The sequence below is a fragment of the Cebidichthys violaceus genome, unplaced genomic scaffold (genome assembly GCF_023349555.1).
Source record: "Cebidichthys violaceus isolate CVI_PGR_0920_01 unplaced genomic scaffold, fCebVio1.0.p SCAF_1, whole genome shotgun sequence".
NCBI classification, from domain to species: Eukaryota; Metazoa; Chordata; class Actinopteri; order Perciformes; family Stichaeidae; genus Cebidichthys; species Cebidichthys violaceus.
The window spans coordinates 18,041,048-18,060,734 of NW_027176262.1; the positions used below are offsets into that span (position 1 = coordinate 18,041,048).

The window sequence follows — 19,687 nt, forward strand, 5'->3', positions numbered from 1 at the left end:
TATGGGATATAAGATATAGTATAAGGTGCTAATAATAATATAGTACAACACTATAGTGTAATACAGCATATCGGACACTTATGTTGTTTCAAGCAGAGTATTTCTCTATATTAAACCTGTCAGGACTGGGTGTGTGTTGGAGCAACACTCCATGTTATATAATGCAATATAATATAATATTATGATTCATATATTAATTATATTAATAATGTGTTAATAGCACATTACATTATATGCTTTATTACACTAAAATGTATTATAGTACATCATAATATAATTATAATGTTATATATTATTTCAAAAAAGGTGCGGCAGATGTTTGCTGATTTTTATTTTGACAGAGGACAGGAAGTAGTGGGGACATGTTTTTCTCTGCCGTCCAATACGCAGGCAGAGGAGGAGCTGCTGCTTTTAAAGTTGACTCACTGGTTCTTCAAGTGGTGGAATTGAAATCGAAACAGTCAACTTTGACATGTCGCTAGTTGATCTCAGCAGAAGTTTCGTCCACTGACCGCTTTTCTCCTGACGACCGCTGCTCTCTCAGGTAAATGACACGGGCTCTGAAATAAGTTGCGACTTTTATCACCGACAGTTTAAAACGAATATTCACGTGGACGTGGAACGTCACATGTGCAGGATCTAGACCTTTTGACTGATTTTGCTTTGTCGTTACGTGTATTTGGAGACGTCAGTGAAAATGTGAATTTGATTGATTTGATTTAATATTAGTCTAATATCCTCTCAGAAATGTTACATTTTCTTACAGTAATTTAAATATGTAATAAAACATACTGACTGAACCAGTATTTGGTAATTACTAATGTTTTACACACACATTTCCTAACTTTGTATTTAAAACCAATATGCTGAAGGGAATCCCTCCTCTGTCGGTGATGTAATACGTCAGGAATTAGAACGATGCAAATTACATAATATCAAGTTTGACAATCCAGTCTGTGCAAAATAATCAGGACGGAAACGAATGTTTATTTTATGAATCAGGATTTAATTATTATATTTGCCATATATGTATATATAGTTAAACGTGTGATTTGTAACGTCGTATTATGCAGATTGTATAACGTACTTAAACTTCACTACCCATAATGCCTTTCGATACATCCAGCCCCCAACTGTAAACCTTTTGGAGGAAACTCAAATCACGGGCGGGAGAAGACCGAGGCGGTCAGCTACAGCAGCTGCAGCGTACAGAGTTAGAAACAGAAAGGTTTAAATCGATTGTTAACGGTCGGAATTAGAGTTAAACGTTAAATGTTTACTTTTTAGGTCGAAGAGGAGGCAACCACCAATAACGGTGTCGACTAACGATAACTAGACTTAACGTTACCGAGGAGAGACGGGAAGACATTCAACAGGTCTGTTCTTAAAGATGTCTAACTTTATGTGTTTAAAGTTGAACACGTTCGTGTGTTAACTACGTTAATCGTTTCCGTGTCTTTAGTCGAGATGATTCCAGTCAGTCCTGTACGTTGCATGTTAGTATATGTTAACGTTATAACGTTATTATCTGTCGAGGTCTCCGTTTCCCTCCTAACGTCACAACCCCCAACACACATTTAAGTTTAGCTAACGCTACCTGGTGACTGAGCTAGTTAGCGTTCGTTTTCACAGAAAGCATCGCTGAATGTACTATATTATCAATTGCATGGTTATTTAATTTCCTGTTTTCAGCCTTATGCGTTGATTCAAACTAAGCAATTAGTTAAATAGTTTTTTGCCACTCGGTCACATTTGAACAAACTCAAAAAAAGCAGTAAAACCATTTGAACACACCAGTGATTGTACCTTATTTATTGAATACGGTTAATGCTGATGCATTTTAATGTATTTAACTTTAACATGTGCAGTGTTACAGAGTATCTCTATCTACTGACTGCTACTTTTAAATTATATATGTATTACTGATTAGAGCCCATAAGAGAAAAATATGACAAATGTTTATCACAGGTTGTCAGAGCCAAAGTGATGTTTAATAGATTATATTTACATTGAATAATTTACTATTTATTATTTTATGATTCAGCGCAGAATATATCTAAATTATGTGTTTCTTATCTCATGAGCATTTCGAGATTTATCCATTCTGCTGTAGTATTTTTTCAAATGTTAACTAGAGATGATTTTAAGCAGCAATACAAGTCAACTTAACGGTTTACTGCTTCCTCCTCAGTTCAAAGATGATCATTAAAGGGCAGAAGCGCAAACACCCCCCGGAGGACGTGGAGGTCTCTGACCGGAGCAGCCCCGTCTGGGAGAGCCAGCGGCAGTTCGTCTTCTCGGTCTCCCTGAACAAGTACCAGTGTGGCCAGGTGCTGCCTGAACCCAGCCTGCGGAGGTCCGTCCTCATAGCCAACACGCTGCGACTGATCAGCCTGGAGGATTGTGTGGCGCCCTCTGTAGACATGGAGGTGTCACCACCGCCTTGTGGCTCTCCATCCGCCCTCCAGGAGGGTGTTTTCACCGGAGGCGCTGCAGCAAGGCATCACTCTGCCTTGACGTTTTCTGACAGCCACGCGGCTCTTGTCAGCTACCACTCTGGTGCATCAAGTGTCCCTCTGTCTGTTAGAGATGAAGATGAGGACTGGGGATCGATGTCCACGGATTCCGATTACTCCCTCTCAGCCGCCATCTCCTCCATCCTCACTGCGCTGGACTCCATCATCGACGGGAGCCCGCAGGCAGCTCCGCGGGCGCCTCTCAGGTCCCTGGAGAACCTGTCGGGGCCCTGCGATGGAGGCGTGGCGTGGGTGAAACAGGGAGTCAGAGGATATTCGGGAAGCTGGGAGCAGCAGGTAGAGTCTAGCGATCTGTTCCAGGATATAGACACATCCCTGCTGGAGAGGGACATGGGTGTGCTCGGGCTCAGAGGCAGTGGAGGTGGATACCAGGCTGTGGAGGAGTTTTACCAGTATCTGCCCGCTTTCTCCTCCTCCTCCCCTCACATCGCTTCAACCAGGATCTGAAGTGTCTGCCTTCGTTCTCCTCATCCAGCCCATTGTCTTCCTTGTCCGCTTCTTCACCATCTCTTTCTTAGCCACCAATCTCTAAGTCAGAATCAAGGATGTGAGGCTTTTTGTTCCACGTGAAGAGTTTGTGTTTCTCCAGCAAAAATGGAGGTCACACCACTGTGAAAACTATGTGTAGTAAACCAGATAAGGCTGGTTTTTTTTTTTTTTTTAATGGCAATGAGTCAGATCTTAATGAACTATTGAGAAGCATTTTACTACAGTTTCGAGTGTGACTCAGCTAATTGGAACAAGAGAAGGGAGGTGTGATTAGAGAACAGGATTCATTCGGCAAATGAGACGTTAATCTCTTTCCACGGAGAGAAAATTGCATCAGCAGCAGCGTGGCCCTGAAATGCGTCAACGGCACCACAGCTTCAAGTAATCCTGCGTTCACATTGAACATCCCAGTTTATCTGGAGTACGAAAACAATCAGCCAGTTATGTATGGATGTTGATCCATGAAGTACAAATGAAAGTTGGGCGATACATCACTTAAAACAAGTGTAAAATGTTAATGTGAGTTCTGAGAGAATGTGATTTGGCTGGTGTTTGAAAGAGAATATTTGAAACACTACTATTATAGGTCAAACTTCTGTGAAGAAATCTTTTAACCTCATATTTATCAGCGAGTTAGAACATGGTATCAGGTGTTAAGAGATCGGGTCAGGACCCAGACAAAGTGCTTTGTTTAGTCTGAAAACAAATCCACAAGAACCGGTATTTTCTTCCAATTTCGTTCATCAGTTTATCATCAGTTATAAATCAGTAACTAGTAGTTGGAGGTACAGTACAATGACATGTCTTTAATGTAACCTGTATTAGCAGTAAAGAGTACTCGGTGGAAAAAAAGCACACAACTCCTAATGCCACTCAACCAGGTTAAGCCACGCCCCATCTGATGGCCAAAAAGAGTGAAACTAAAATTAGTTTAGTCCGAAATGTTTCCCTCTCAGAGTGCAGCTGTAGCTCAGGAAACAGCTGTTCTGCAATGCAGTCGAGCTCAGAAAAAGCATTTAGCGTCTTTTAATAGATGCTGTTATTCAAAGAGCGTTAACGGTACTGAGATTGTAGACAACACGTCCTCGTGGGTTTTAATGCGATAGTACAGTCACTGTACATTAGCTAGAGTCACAACCACTACGCAACAGCTTCTGTTGTACAGATGTGATGTTTGTGATCAGTCCTGGTGGGTGCTTAGCATCACGCTGGGAGCTGATGGAGGCCACATGGTGCTGTGAGCAGCTGGTCACTCATCAGTAGGTCCGCTCGTTCTAGTGGGCTTCACGTTATGTCTGCTTTTGGAATTATTGCACTTTTGTTAATATGCATTTCTTGTCTGGCTTGCGTTTTACTGTCTGTCTTTTATTTGTTAAGCAGTGGTAATATTGCTGGTCAAATTATTTCTTCCAAACCCATAAAGTGGAGTCCTGTTACTGTTTGTTTAAAAGAAAAAACACTTAAGGAAACTAACTTAACCAGCTATACATGTTGGTCCAGCATTGAAACAGCACTGCTGACATGTGCAACAGAGGAAGCACAGGCTGCCTGTCTGTCAGGTTTTTGTTCTTCCGTCCCGTCTGTGGAGCAAAGTTGCTTTTTATGCAAAGGTCCTTTGTGAATAGCTGGATTGCAGTCTCACTATATTTATGAATGGCATATTTTTGTTAAGATGTAATGTCATACCATGTTTGACAATTCTGTAATGGTATTCTAATGTACTGCCATGGTAGTTATTTTATTTACTTTTATTTTCTCTGCAAATATTTTAATGGTTATGTTTGGAAGTTGAGGGCAGAATGCCTGGACACTGTATTTAGACTTTTTTGTAACGAAGGCAAATGTCTTTATTTATACTGATGTTTCTTAATAAAATGTGAAAATGAAGTCGTGCTGTTAACATTATAATGCATAAAGTACATTTTACAGCTGATACTTGACCGTTTTGGAAATGGATGGGGAAAAATGATGTTTACTGCACATAAATAAACTCAGTTATCGGATGCTGGGTTTCATTTATGACCCAGAAGAAAAGCAGCAGTAGTGTATTTAGAGAACCATGAAAGTGAAAGAGCATTACATAACACATGGAGAGTCTCCAACCAGAGAGGGTTCAGGCCGACCTGCTACCGTGTAAAACACTTCAGACGCTCTAATTTGGGTGTTGTCGTGATCACAGACACACTTCCATGCTCTCAGACTCTTTCTTTGAGTTTATGAGAACAAACATGAGGACATAATACTGGGAAAAGTTACTTTAATTTACAGTTAACCAACAATGAAAACATGTTAAACTGGTAGGACTAAACCACAAACATACACACCAACATGAACGGACACAACTTATGTTTACAGTATCAGGATATAATCAGCCTACTCATTCAACTACAACTTATTTTTGGTAAAAGAAAAATAACATGCCAACGTTAAAGTGCATTTCAAGTGTTCACAATCTCTAAATCACACATAACATGTCGTGTTTGACAAGTAACATGAGCTTTTTCCATTGAAATGAATCACTTCCTCACTCACTGCAATGAAACCCTTATTATTAACAGTCATTGAAATGTTTTGTCTCTTCCTCGGTCCCTCTGTTCCAACCCTTTGACCCTCTTCTGGAGGTGTAGTAACATGTAACACCAGGGGGCAGCACCGTGAAAGGAGAGCAGCCCATGTGCTCGTGTCCTGAGGCAAACCCAGTGCTGGTCTGTGGTTTCTGGAGTCTTCAAGGCTGACCCAGCACATGAAAGCCAATCAGACACATTCCAGTTAACATCACCCGTGCTTTAAATGCTCAGCGGAGGTCCACGTACAACCTCGCTCCGACGACGACATCGGAAGTTTTTACAGATTCTTGTGTCATGCTTCTGAGGGTGCATTCAAGTGTTGAAGGCCAACCGTGGCTCTACATATGAGCGGACGGTCTGGTCCATAGTGTGGAGGTGCTTTCCCCATGATGTGCAGATGTGAAATATAAAAAGAAGGACCTGGGTGTTTAACGGGGAGACTGAAGACGACAAAATTAACAAATAAAGACAAGAATTCAGATTCAGCCCAACGGTCTAGATGTCAGAGGTAGAGCTTATTCTTCTTCTCTGCCCCCCCACAGCTCAGCTTGTGTTGATGGTGTTGTACGAGGACTGAGATCCCGGCTCCAGGGGCTTGCTGGCCTCTTTCTCCATCAGGAAAGGGGGCGTCTGAGGCTCGGGTCCGTCCTCCACGAAGGGCTTGCGGTCTTCGTCCAGGTCCGAGTCCTCACAGCGCGGCAGCTGCAGGAAGGTGGTCAGGCCGTGCAGGTCGGCCATTTTGTGGATGGTGCGCAGCAGGAGGAACATCATCATCAGGCCCACAAACAGGTAGACTGGGGAGGGGGGGGCAGAGAGACAGGCGGTCACAGGGGTTTTTTCATTTAACAGAACAAGTCATCGTTTTTTGTTTTTTTTTTGCCCGAAGACAGTCTTTACCTGAAGCTGAATCTTCATTATTTCTGAAATATTGGACTCATCAGGAGGTGTGGGGAAAAAAGGCGATCTGGACCTATCCTACCCAGATCCGGTCCTATTCTACCCAGATCCGGTCCTATTCTACCCAGATCCGGTCCTATTCTACCCAGATCCGGTCCTATCCTACCCAGATCCGGTCCTATCCTACCCAGATCCGGTCCTATCCTACCCAGAGGAAGTTAAGTAATTTCCTTTCAAGTAAAGGCAACAGAAATACTGCACATCTCTGATTATAACTGTCTCAAATATTACATTACATTACATTATTACATTACAGTCATTTAGCAGACGCTTTTATCCAAAGCGACTTACAATAAGTGCATCAACATTGGTGATCAAAAGAACTCCTAGTCACCAGAAGTCATAAGTACATTTCCTTTTCCAAAGAAGCATCTAAGAGCATGAAGCAGAGCATAACTCAGAGCCAAAGTACAGTGCAGAAACAAGAAAAACAGTTAGTGCTATAAGTAATACGAATACAATAAGTGCAACAAGCTAGTATGAAAACAATAAGTGCTAAGTGGAAGGCTCAGGGTAGCACTTCCTGAAGAATATGTAATCATTGTCGTCACTAAGGGGGAAGACAGTTTTTTAACTTCCTGGTTTTCAGGGTTTTCCCTTCAGACTGTTCATTAACTCTTTCCATGTGTCAAATATACGATCACGATCAATATAGCTAGTGTGAGGTCAAGTTACATCATTACTAGACTATCAAATGGAGTGCACGTACGACGTGGAATCTCTAACAGCTGATAATCAAACAGATCTGTGACTAACTTGAATTCAATCATCTTTTTGCAGCTTTAAGTGTTTAAGTTACCAGTTGGACTCCATGTGATTAATGTGTTTATTTAGTCTAAATTGGTTACGTTGCTGTTGGGACATGTGGTATTTTCCACAGAGCTGTTGTTTCAAGGTATAAGCAGCATGTCCCATTGTGTGTACAAAGTAGATCAGGGCAGGCTTCAGCACCACCTCACTGATGTGAAGGTTTCAACCACATGAGTCCAGGGACACAAAGCTTGGGACCCTTTTAATGTAAAATATAAGCAAATCAAATATGAAATGATATTCTTTATAAATGTTTGTTTTATTGGGACAATCAGAGAAAAGACAGACTACCAGGAAACTACCGTATCAAACTTTGCTAGTGTCCCATGACTACACAAACACTGAAAATGTGGCCAGTTAGGAGCCGAGGAATTAATGTCAAAGCCTCACACAGGAACTTGGCCGTGGGCAGAGAAATCTATTTCAGTAAATCCAGTCTCACCCAAAAGGAGGACAAAAAGTGTCCTCAAGTGGGAGGCAAAGGTGAGGACAAAATCTGTTCGACGTTGGTTATTCCTGCTCCGATTCTCTGGCTCTGCAGTCAGGAAAAGCCGACGCGGTCCTCTACGGTCACCCGTAAGCACTAAAAGTGCCCCACATATCCACAGAGTTCAGGTCCTGGACAATGGTCTCTACAGCAGTATGCCAACTCTTCAGGAAAAACAGTATAGGATTACAGAGGCCTCAGCTCAACAACTTCACAGTGTACTGTGGGAAGTGTACAGTAAGCTGCGCAGGGGAAATCCCAGGGATATACAGTGTGAGCTTTGGTCCACAGTTAGGACTTCAAGAAACACATAATATCCCCGTATTATCACTTTTAATAAATTACTGTAATTAATCAGACAGTATGAAACCTGCCAGCTTTTCATCTTATACTGCTCTTGTATTATTTTCCACCTGTGAAGCAATCATCGTGGTGAAAAAGTTAAAAGGGACTTTGACTGTCCAAGCTACCACCTCAAAATATTTGCTCTTCAGCAGTACTGAGAGTTCTGTGCTATCGTGGAAAAATAACATTTGACAATAACATGTTGAGGGAGTCCAAATACCTTCTTTACGATGACAATGAAAGATTTGAGACCTCCACTGCCTCCTCTGACAAAGTGATGGCTGCTCATAATAAGTGAATCCTTTATGTATAAATGTACATATGGTCAGCTATAGCCCTTCAGCTGGGGAAACAACAGTTTCGGGGAGACGTCAGGCCACATCTTGCAGTCACTCTCTAGTCCTCCCTCAGAAACCTGCAAGGGACCGCGGGGGTTAATCTGACTCGACCTACATCATTGTTATATAATGCAGCCTGTGGGACGAGGAAACAACAGGCTCGTGTGAACTGCCGGGCCTCCTTCCAAACTCAAGTGAAGGGATTAACCGAGGACAGAGGAGGAAAAGAAAAACAGTAACTTCCCGTGTGTGCCCACCTCCCTCTGACCATTAAACCCAATGTAAAAATCCCCCAACTTTAAGGCAAAAGTGTTTATCAGCTGAAAGATGCTTAGTCAAACTAAATGTTCATGTCCTAAATGAACACAGAAACCGACTGTTTTCAAGTAAGAAGGTATTTTAGGGTTGAATTTTCTTGTTTTGTTAGTCAAATCACTACAAAAGACCGCATTCATCTCAATAGGTTGTCCTAAATGTGTTGCCCTGTAGAGCTCTCTGACTGGGACCACAGAGGAGAAAAACAACAGCTACTTTTGGACAAAAAGGTCATTCCAACCATGATTCAATTACAGACAAAACACCCGGCACAGAGGCTGAATAACAAGAAATAACCATCATGTGACGGTGAGGTCTCAATCTAAAATGAGAAACAAAGAACCCACTGGGATCCAGTCGAACGTTTTCTGAAGAATAACATCTACAGATAACATCTCAATCGGGTCATTGTGAATGCGCACAAATGGTTTCCACACTGAATGTTTTCCTGTCCAAGCCTTTCATCCGGACACTTATTCCGTTGCTTGCTCCTAAAAAAAACAATCTGCTAATAGTTTAGAACAGCACCGAACCTCACTTTGCATGTCTGGATGTGCAGTGGGGGGGATGAAATGAGGTGAATTAGCATCAAGATGACTCGCACTCATGTTGCCAAAATGATGACAAACCCAGCTTCTGATACGGGGATTTCACTCGCTATAAATAGCACTGAACTGTTTCGCTAACAAGACTAAAGAGTCTACAGCCACAATAGCAGCTCTGTGAGGCTTTGAGCTAAATGCTAACATCAGCATGCTAAAATGCCCACATTGACAATGCTCATATGCCGATGGCAACCGGGTAATGTTTATCATGGCTGTCGTCTCATTTGACCATGTTAGCATTTGTTGATTAGCATTAAAAACGGCAAAAAGAACAACTGCAGTTGATGGGAATATGACTGATTACAAGTATTTAAATCACAAGTTTTTTGTAAATTTGACTGATGGTGGCGCTAGATGAAAAATCAGGGAATCACCAGCGTGATTACAATTTATTCTGAGGAGGACGTGAACTTGTGTGTACCATATTTTTAGGATACTTCACTCAAACCCCAAAATCTCAACCTCATGGTGGCGTCATAAGCCACCGACGCTTCTGAGATCATTTCAGTTCCATTAAAACTCTCCACAAAGTGGGTTGGACTGACACTGATCCACACAGAAGAGTGCACTTCCAATTTCCAGGCAGCTAACGGACAACCCTGAGAGCAGTTTCACTTCTGAGGAACCCACTTCTCGACCCCTCTACCGAGAAAAGAGAAGCAGCGAGAGGTGCTACTTCTCACATCGGAGGTGAGAATGAAGACTGCATGCAAGGTCAGCTTCTCCCCTCAAGAGAGGAAATATGTCGTTATCCCTTTAAGGCCTTTCCTGTCATGTTTATTCTGTTTGAAAAATACCTGCTTTCCTTGCTGAACAAAAAAAAAATGCTGCCTCATCTTCTTCTTTTCTCTCCGAAGAAGAGGAAATCTTTGCAGCACAGAGAGATGAGACGGTCACCTCTGGCTCTGTGCTCTGGAGGCCTCTACGCTGCCGGGTCAGACGGACATTCTGGTGGACCTGCACTCATCTACAGCTGTGCAGGCATGTAGCCGCTCTGTGTGACCCTCACAGGACAACAACCACACCGGACCCAGTGAGGCCCCTGTTAGTTCTCATTTCAACGTTACCCACAAGTGCAGTGGGTTTTATATTCTTACACATCATTGAAGTGAAATAACAATAAAATATCACGATAACTCTGTTGAAAACTGGCTTTTAAATTAGGGATGTTTTTAGGGTGTAGAAACAGAAACACTGGTTCATTAGAACATCCAAACCAACGACGAACCACCCCGCCTGCAAGATTTAAATTTCATACAGAAAAGCTCATGTTGCTCCATAAAAAAGGTAAATTTGTATTAATCATCTGTGTGTTGTATTCGGTTACAGATGGTTCAGTTAAGATCAAGTTAGCTCCTGGGTGTTTGCTGAGCTGATAAGATTTAAACTTCACCACATTGTGTGTATTGTTGTGGCCCCAATACATTTTTTTAATAATAAAATCGTGGTGAAGTTACCACATGAGGAAGGTCGACAGGAAGAACTGGGGTTTCAAACTCACAACCCTGTGATCAATAAGACGAGTAGATCTGCTTTAATGGCTTTTACTCTGTATATAAGATTTCACACACACACACACACACACACACACACACACACACACACACACACACACACACACACACACACACACACACACACACACACACACACACACACAACTGGGAGGGTAGTGACAGTGAGCAACGTCTGCTTCCACACGTCTTTGTTAAATTTCATGTGCGAGTACTAATTCACCTGCTTTAACTGAGGTATGGGCATGCATTTGAAACTTGTTTGTTTGCTCAGTAAACTGTGCGCTGGTCTGTGAGTCATTGTGTCCCGGATCTTGATGAGACAACACCTTCTTATCAAACATGTACTGAAGATGACCGAGCCTTAATAAGAGGAAGTGTGTAAGCCTGGCACCGCGACTGTAGAAACGTTCACACTAAAGCAAACGAGTTAAACATCAGAAGCAAATGTGACCAAACAAACAAAGTAATGGAACTGAAGCAGAAAATCATTATTACGACCACTTAAAGCACTTTTACACTACAAGCCATTTGCCCACTGCAGCTTGCAGGAGTCATTTTTTGGGTTAAGTGTTCTCAAAATGGACTGGAGGAGCCGAGGATCAAACCGCCGATCTTCTGGTTGAAGGACAACCCACTCTACACCAGTGTGATCGGAAAAACAGGTTTTTGGAAACAAGTTTAAAATACATAACTGGAATCACCATCTCACAGCTGTATGCTTCCGCCAACCAGTGGAGTTGTGATTAATATCAATATTTGTCCAAAATGTCATCACTTCATCATTTTATCCCATTAGGGACATTTGTGTGATATTGTCATAATTAGCATATTCATTCTTGAGTTATGTTACGTTAAGTTTTTAAATGTTTTGTGAGGTGACAGTGACCTTTGACCACCAAAATCTGATCAGTTGAAGCTTGAGTCCAAATGGATGTTTGTGCCAAATTCGGAGAAACTCCCTCCAGGCGTTCCAGAGATATAGCGTTCACAAGAATGGGACAGACGGACAACCAGAAAATACAATCGCAGAGGCATAAAAACATGTTTTCTTAGGGTAAAGTGACCTCTGACCACTAAATTCGAATCTGTTCATCTTTGAGTCCATTTGGACATTTGTGCCGAATTTTAGATATTGTGTACTACTCCGGTAGTATGAGGATACAGTGTGAAAGATTTAGTGTCTATCTAAACTTTAAAAGGACAAACATGACTCTAGACTCCAACTATGTGGCCGTTTTGGGGTTTTGGTCTGACGTTTGGCTACACCAGAGTGGTGACTGGGCAAATGCTTTTGTGATCTATACGAGGGACTTAACAACAACTGCACTCACCGATGACGGAGACCTGGTACAGCTGCCTGTTCTTCTGCCGGGGCTGTGTCCCCGGAACGAAGTCGCCCAGTCCGATGGTGCACAGCGAGATGAAACAGAAGTAGAAGCCGTCCAAGAACGACCAGGATGGCTCCAACGAGCTGAAGACGGCCGCCGGCGCCAAGAAGAAGCACAGCACCACCAGGACCAGCAGCAGCACGAAGTGGACGACGGTGGCCGGCCGTGGCTGCATGCCACAGCGCTGCAGGAGGCCGACGGGGGCGAGGACCAGAGGGTGCATGATCCTCTGGACGCAGGCGGTGAGCACCAGCATGGTGAAGGGGACTCCTATCAGGGCGTAGAGGATGGAGAAGGCCTTTCCGGTGTCAGACAGGGGAGTGGTGTGACCGTAACCTGGAGAACAGGTATGTTGGAGGAAGAGGACCGTTAAAGTGGTGACACATCAGCTACTACCTGAACATATACATTTACAATTATTATTCTTAAATCCCTGAGCATCCCCACAGACTTTCATCCTGTATTTCCTGGCATTGGCAACCGAAAATATTTACTAGTGTACTGCTGTGCTTTTTATACTTCGTCTCAGTGGTTTGTTTTTACCTTTTGGCAAAATTAATTAAAATTTCCACTCTGGTGGATAATACATTTGTAATCTAACTGTATATCAACATCACTTCCTTTAAAAAAAACAAAAAAAACAATCAACAGCTTGTTTTGAGGATTACTAGAGCAACGAGGACATCGTTTCTAGAGAGACACATTGCAGTTGAATTAATGTTATATTAAAATTCCATTCCACACCCATTATATTGGAGGAAGAAATCTCAAGAGACTTATGTCTCAAAACCTGGAGGAAACACAACCAAACTAACTGTTAGCTAGCATGAGGTGTGTATACACATGTTCTGTGTCTCTTTGGAGTCCAAACCCTGAAACGATCAGACAGACTGTACATAAACTCAGTTTCACAAAACAATTAAACGTTGAAACGACTTCCCAGTCTGTCCACAAACTGATTAAGCAGAACCTTCTGGTTCCACTTTAACTTACTGTACCTATTGTAGTGGTGAACAGCGCACACACACTTCACAGTTCACTTCTGGTTTTACCTCCAAATTAAAAAAAAAGAAAAAAGGTTCAGATAATAAACCAGCGGTTTGTTTTACAACCTGATCATCTGACTGCGTGTGTGTTCTTTCTCTTGACAACCAAACATCAACATGTTTAACATGACAATTAAGGAAGTGTCACAGACGGAAACACATGCAGCATTGTGAAAGAAATCCATGCATCACATAGAGCAAACTAATTTCCCCTGAACACAAAGGTCATTTCTGTTCTGCTTCATGCATGAGTTTGCATGTCCCCATGTGAGTGTCAGCGTGCCTGGGAGTGTTTTCATAGCACTTTGCCTAAATAGCACAGAAGCTTGCAATAAAGCAGCTTCTCTGTGTGGTGTTAGAATGATGCTGCAGAGTTCAGGTGGCTTTGACGCCGGCAGTGCCTGTCAAAACTTCATAGGCATGTCTCACCGGGCTCTGAATGCTGACCATTACAATGACACAGCATTTAAGACAAACACAAGGTCCAATAACTATCAATTCTAAAAATCAATGTTATGGCACGAAGAAAAACAACTTTCCTAACTTTTCAAACATGCTGCACTGGCAGGCCTTCCCTGAGTCACTATGTTTTGCCCCAACATCCTGTTTCAACAGGAAACACGTTGAAATAAGGTCACAGGATATCGGTTCATTCTGACATTTAAGACGACAAATAAATGCAAAAAAAACCCATGTTTTTTTTGTCATAACATCAGCTGAATAATTAGAATAGCTGGGAAATTCTGCAAGGACAATGTTTAAAGTTAGTACCTCTGTTGCTGTTCTGGGCGTTTCCCACAAGTTACTGTGTGTAGTGGAATGTTGTTTTAAGACCCAAACTTAATCAGGGTTACAGAATGGGAAAACTTTTGTTGTATGGATAATATTTGGAAATATAAAACTTGAGACAATGAAAGTCCTGTTTAATTTAGTAAAAAAAAAAGAAAAAGAAAAAAAGATTCTAAAACAAATAACAAGCAATTCTTTCAAAATAAATAAACTTTGGACCATCCCACTGAAGCCTCAGGCCTTCAGTGTAATGACTGTAGACAGTGGTTGTCTCAGGCAAACATTAATATTTGTTAAGGTTTGGTTATCCGAGCTGTGAAGCTATCGAAACATCTCTAGTTGGAAGCCAAACAGATTCCAAGGCGGGTTGGTTTTTAAAGTGGCACTATGTTCCGTACTAATTAAGTCAATTACACAAAAGGGCAAATTTAGTATGGGACTTTCATAATGTTAGGCGTCTTGAGAGAACATTTCCCATGGTGCAACTTGGTATCATCTTTCACTATGCTCTCCTTGCCTGAATAAACACCCACAACTTTCACACTCCACTCCCCTGCTTGGAAAGACGGCTGTCGCGTCGCAAATGCGAAGCCTCCGAGCCCGAGCTGAGAAAAAAAACCCGGTGACATCTTCGGGTTTATTTCCTCAGACTTCAGAAAGCCACAGGGAGACATTTTACAACTGTTGTGAGTAATGCTCCTGATGATGACCAAACTGAAAGTGACTTTCAAGCTTTGCATGCTTGATAAAGTGTACTCTGCATGGGTCGAAGTGTGAGGACAGTAGGACTTAAAGATACACGTCTTGGGCTCAGTATCACAGCATTACAGGACATTCATTTCTAGGTTTTTGGGGTATTGTATAATGCTTCAGTAACTGATTAAACTGCTTCATGCTTTAATGAGATCGTGTATCGCCTGTCACTTGTTTTCTTCTTCTCAGGTCTGGAGCTCAACCAACAAACTGATTACTGATGAAGATGATGTGGCGGTATGAGTAGGTGGCCTTGCAGGTGTGCGACTAGTTCAGGGACACCGCGACATTACCGCTGTAGGTGACCCCGGCTGATCCCACAAAAAACTTTCATGTGTGGCAGCCCAGCTGCACCCTTTACTTCCTCTGAAGCCCAGGTCAGGCTATAGATGCAGTCTATAGATGCACTATAGATGCACCACACAGTGGGGTGTTCAGACCATTGTGTCACATTTAATCAGACCCTGCAGTATTCTGGTAACAGTCAAGGTAATCATAATCATCTGACCTCCTATAAATTTCACAATAAAACCTGGTAATTTCCTCTCAGGATAAATAATTAGAGTTTTCCACGTTTGATTGAACAGGAAATGGTGTCTTCATTTATAAGTAAAGAGGAAACCTATTTTCCCCTCGGGTTGTGGGGGGTTTCTGACGTACCCGTTCGTGTTTTGATCTTAGAAAGTCCCTCAGCTACAACTTGTCTGTCACATCCATGACACGTGGCAAAGAAAATATTAAAAAAACACCATCAAGTTATTACCAGAATTAGACTTTTGTGGCGTTTTATCTCCCAAATAAATACAAGTCGCTGTATTTGACTGGTGTTTTGTTCAGAATGGATGGCATTGTGTCACTATAATGCGTTATATTTTATTGGAACATCTTCATTCATTTAAGTCGTTTATTAATTCGTTTTGTAGCTGGAACGCCACCGGGTGACTTTTCTCGCTGGAAAAACAAACAAACTTTTTTTATGAGGGTTTCTCTGTAGTTTTTGTCCGAACAACTCACCGACGGTGGTGACCAGAGTGTTAGCGAAGAACATGGAGGACGCCAGGTCCCAGTTCGAGGCGGCGGAGGAGTTCTTGAGGACGGAGACGCCGTACTTGTTGGCCGTCAGCACTTTGAGCAGAAAGCGCTCGAGCGACGCGGCGTTGACGCAGCTCTGGTTCAGGAACTCGTGCTTCAGGGCTTCCACGTCCTCGCGCATCTTGTCCTCTACCGGCCGCTCGACGCTGGAGAAAACGAGTGCTCCGAAGAGCAGGTAGATGATATAAAACAGCACGAAGCCGGTAAGCAGCAGCCACGACCTGCCTACGGAATGCATGGCTTGTTTTGTTTTTACTCTGGGATTAGCATGCGTGGAGCTGCTCACCAGGGCTTCCCTCTCCGTCTCTGTGACTGCTCTCCTCTCCTTTTTTCCTATCTGTGTCTGGGAACTGATCTTTTTTGTTGTAGGCTGTCCCAATTCAACTTGAACCCCTCCTGTTTAACGCATCCTCCTCCCACCGTAGAACCAGCAGGGGTGTGGTCAGCTCGGAGTCCTGCATCCTGGAAAGTCTGCTAAGAGCTGGCATCATCACACTGTCACTCAGGACTGTCTCTGTACGTTCTCAGTACAGAGACTTTAATAAAGTTGTAAGTTGTTTGACTTACTTTAAGGGGAGACGCTACAGGTGAACGGGGTAACATGTGCGGTTAGTGGTAAAGGCTTAAAATAAAGACGTTTTTTCAGCATAAAAATGACATTTGTTATTGTACTTGTTTTTAAGAAGTTGGTCAAAATGAAAAATAACCACATTGTCTTAACTTAGAAATATATTAATTTTGAATAAATATTCATTGCTTCACTTAACAACTGGGAAATAATAAGCTAGTGTAACGATACGTATTTTAATTACCTTACATATATAAATGTACTGGGGTATTTTATTCAGTTCTAAATGTTTTACCTTAGACTTATGATTAGAATACTTATACTGTCATTCATTGTCATTAGGTAATAACAGGTTGAGACAACAATTTTACTAACATTTTGATTACATACATACATACAAATCTAAAATTAGTTTATAATCTGTTTTATTTCAAAAAGATGTACTGTCAGATTATGACAACATTGCAGTTTGAAAGGTTTTAGTTTTTATGTCAGTTCAGTTTGCCATTGCTGTCTGCATGGACAAAAGCTCTCCATTTGTATAAAAATACATCCTTATGGAGCAATTTTTTGTTTTGTTTTCTTCACAGGATGATTCGGTGGAAAGGAAAGGAGACGAAAGGTTGCCATCCATTGCCCGGTGGCCTGTCTCTGAGAAAAGGAGGTGGATCTTTTAATAGAACACTTGGTGGGTAAATCAGATGCCAAAGTTCTGACACACATGGCTTTGTGTTACCCCCAAAAAATTGATGATGGAAACTTTTGAGGTATCTAAACAAATACTTCTCAAACTAGATGAATGTCTGGATATTCACACACTTGTTGAGGCTAAATTGTTAGTTTATTGGGTTTCCAAGTGATGTTGATTGAACTTTACTATTATTTTGGAGGATGTAGTGATGTTGAACTGGTATTCTGTTATACTGAGGAGTTTCTACACATTGGGTTGACACAACATTAGAAGCACCTCAGTATAATGCACTACAATTTCACAACAAGCACAAACTACAGCCTACAGTGGTCATGAAGTTGAATCAATTTTTAATAAAATATTTTCTAAGTCAGGCTATGAATGATATATGAACAAAACCCCTCTGTAAAAACCTTCAGAATACAGATGGGATTGTAACTGGAACGTTTGGTGTATGTAAGTGCTACTGAAGTGGAGATTTCTGGATCAGAGTCTGAGAAAAAACTCATTGAGACATTCCAGGTGATTAGGATGAAAAAAACAACTAATAGATTTCACCATGAAACTTCCCTAATCGATTACTGACATTAAGACAGGTACTTTTTTTTGTATTACAAGTTTTCTGAAATGTATATTTAATATGTAAATGAGGCATTATCTTAAGGAAACTTTTGGTAAAATTAAGAACAAATCTACAGATGCAAATAGACAAAGCAGGGAAATAAACACCTAAATGTGTATTTTGGATGTTTTTCTTTCCACTAGTGTGAAAGACGACATGTTATGGAAGTAAATGAGCCCAAAATCAAAAAAATTGACCAGTGCATGAAAAACAACATTTTTGCCTGTAGAGTCTCATCTCAACTGTTTTAAAGACATTTTCTATCCTACTGAAATAAAAAATAATCTTTCAACTGATTAAGATTTCTTTCAGAATATTTCCCCAAATTATGAAGATCTTGCTTTTTTTTCCCTTTTTTGGCCAAAGATAACCAGGAAGAGATGCATTTGCTTACTTGTCTTATATCCATTAGCCGGTTATGTAGATTATATTGGGTTAATTTACCAAAATACAAATCTCATTTTACATTATTTTCATATTTTAATTAAGCTCCTATTTTCTCGGCCGTCATCCAAAACAAGGAAGGAGATGTGTCACTTCGGGCCTCTTTGTTTGAGTTGCAGATATACTATATATATATGTATGTGGGAAGTTTGTGTATATGTATCTGTATTTACTTACAGTATAACATCCTAAATCATTTTTATTTATTCATCTAGTTGTTTTTGTAAGTTAAGTCCCAGTGTGTGCCAGAGTTTCTTCTGTCACTGGGCCTCAAATTGACCTTAAGGAACCCTGGTCAGTCTGGGTCAGTGCAGAGCTCATGATGTCCATCATGGCCTAAATGATTTTCAACGGGCCGTTAATGTAGTTGTTGCACAAACGCAGAGCTGTTGCAAAATACGCTATGAAAATTGCAACATTTATGGATGTTAAGTACAAAGTGTTAAGTATGGGCAGCTCCAGCCAGTATGAATATGTTTGTATGGGCCAGGCTTTGACATCAGCTGTTTTCCACTGAGCAGCATCACTGGGAGTTGTTACAGAGAGCTCCTGGGTTAGGATCTCTGTCCTGGTTCTTTCAGTGTGGAAACTGCTTGTTATGTGTTTTCTCCAAATCAAATCATATCAAGCATATAGTAAAATGTAGAAAATGATATACTCCTGAAATTCATCTTGAGGAAGGCACTATGCTCAGAGTGGGATTTGGTTGCTCATTAAAACATTATATAATGTATAAAAACAACATGTTGTGGTTACACAAGGGTCATGTGCCCGACTATCTCTTGACTTAATGCAGTCTTGTTGTTACCAGCAGCAACCTCAATCCCTCGAGACCCAACCCTAAGCTTCAGACATTAAAGTGGTGTCGATCTACTCAACAAACTCTCAGCGAGAAAATGTTGAATCACTCCTTCAAGTTGAGCTTACTGAAACTTAAACTCCACGTCACGTGACACTCGGTACTGAATTCCTGTCGTCCTCAGGCTGTAACCTGCCGCTCGTTTCCACAGACTGAGGCCCGCAGTGAAACACCCTCAGCGTGCTCTGTTGACTCCCCCCCGAAAGTGATCGCCGTCTTGTTTGTGGTGTTTATGTAAAAAAAAAAAAAAAAAAAAAAAGGGTCAGTGCAGAGTAAACGCTGAGGCTGAGGGGATTGGTCCATCACTTCTGTGTTGTCCAACATATTGGTATCAGCATCAAGTTCAATAAAAATGTCTACACAAACCTGCCCGAATTAATACATGTATACATGCATCTCAACACGTTACATAACATGTTGTTCTGATAAACACGGTGTAGTTAGAGACCTCACAATGTGTGCTCAGTA

The 19,687-nt window shown here is 41.5% G+C and overlaps 2 protein-coding genes and 1 long non-coding RNA gene across 4 annotated transcripts; 2 read left to right on the plus strand and 1 right to left on the minus strand.

Annotated features, from left to right (window-relative positions):
* The first annotated feature begins 452 nt into the window (after nucleotides 1–452).
* sertad3 (SERTA domain containing 3) lies at nucleotides 453–4,913 on the plus strand. Its single transcript, XM_068713052.1, is given in 4 exon segments — nucleotides 453–544; nucleotides 1,288–1,376; nucleotides 2,192–2,952; nucleotides 2,955–4,913. Coding segments are annotated over 2 exon segments (855 nt in total). The 5' UTR covers nucleotides 453–544; nucleotides 1,288–1,376; nucleotides 2,192–2,198; the 3' UTR covers nucleotides 3,056–4,913.
* Nucleotides 4,914–5,266: 353 nt separating this feature from the next.
* On the minus strand, nucleotides 5,267–16,380 carry kcnk6 (potassium channel, subfamily K, member 6). Of its 2 annotated transcripts, XM_068713040.1 has the most exons (4): nucleotides 16,322–16,380; nucleotides 15,958–16,181; nucleotides 12,299–12,691; nucleotides 5,267–6,387 (listed from the first exon to the last, which is right to left on the minus strand). In XM_068713040.1, exons 2-4 carry the CDS (start codon nucleotides 16,154–16,156, stop codon nucleotides 6,137–6,139), a joined length of 843 nt encoding a protein of 280 aa, XP_068569141.1. In that variant the 5' UTR covers nucleotides 16,157–16,181; nucleotides 16,322–16,380; the 3' UTR covers nucleotides 5,267–6,136. The 2 variants fall into 2 exon arrangements, with proteins under 2 accessions (XP_068569141.1, XP_068569132.1); XM_068713031.1 differs by having other exon boundaries at nucleotides 15,958–16,380.
* On the plus strand, nucleotides 9,948–10,586 carry LOC137882163 (uncharacterized). Its single transcript, XR_011103916.1, has 2 exons — nucleotides 9,948–10,164; nucleotides 10,308–10,586. It is a non-coding gene; the product is annotated as an uncharacterized lncRNA (long non-coding RNA).
* Nucleotides 16,381–19,687: the final 3,307 nt, after the last annotated feature.

Bases quoted from the DNA above. Each gene is read 5' to 3' on its own strand.
- kcnk6 (XM_068713031.1), bottom strand. From the start codon at position 16,273: ATGCATTCCGTAGGCAGGTCGTGGCTGCTGCTTACCGGCTTCGTGCTG. The intron at 12,692-15,957 runs GTGAGTTGTTCG...CCTGTTCTCCAG, and splicing joins CACTCTGGTCACCACCGTCG to GTTACGGTCACACCACTCCC. The intron at 6,388-12,298 runs GTGAGTGCAGTT...CCCCCTCCCCAG, and splicing joins GTACCAGGTCTCCGTCATCG to TCTACCTGTTTGTGGGCCTG.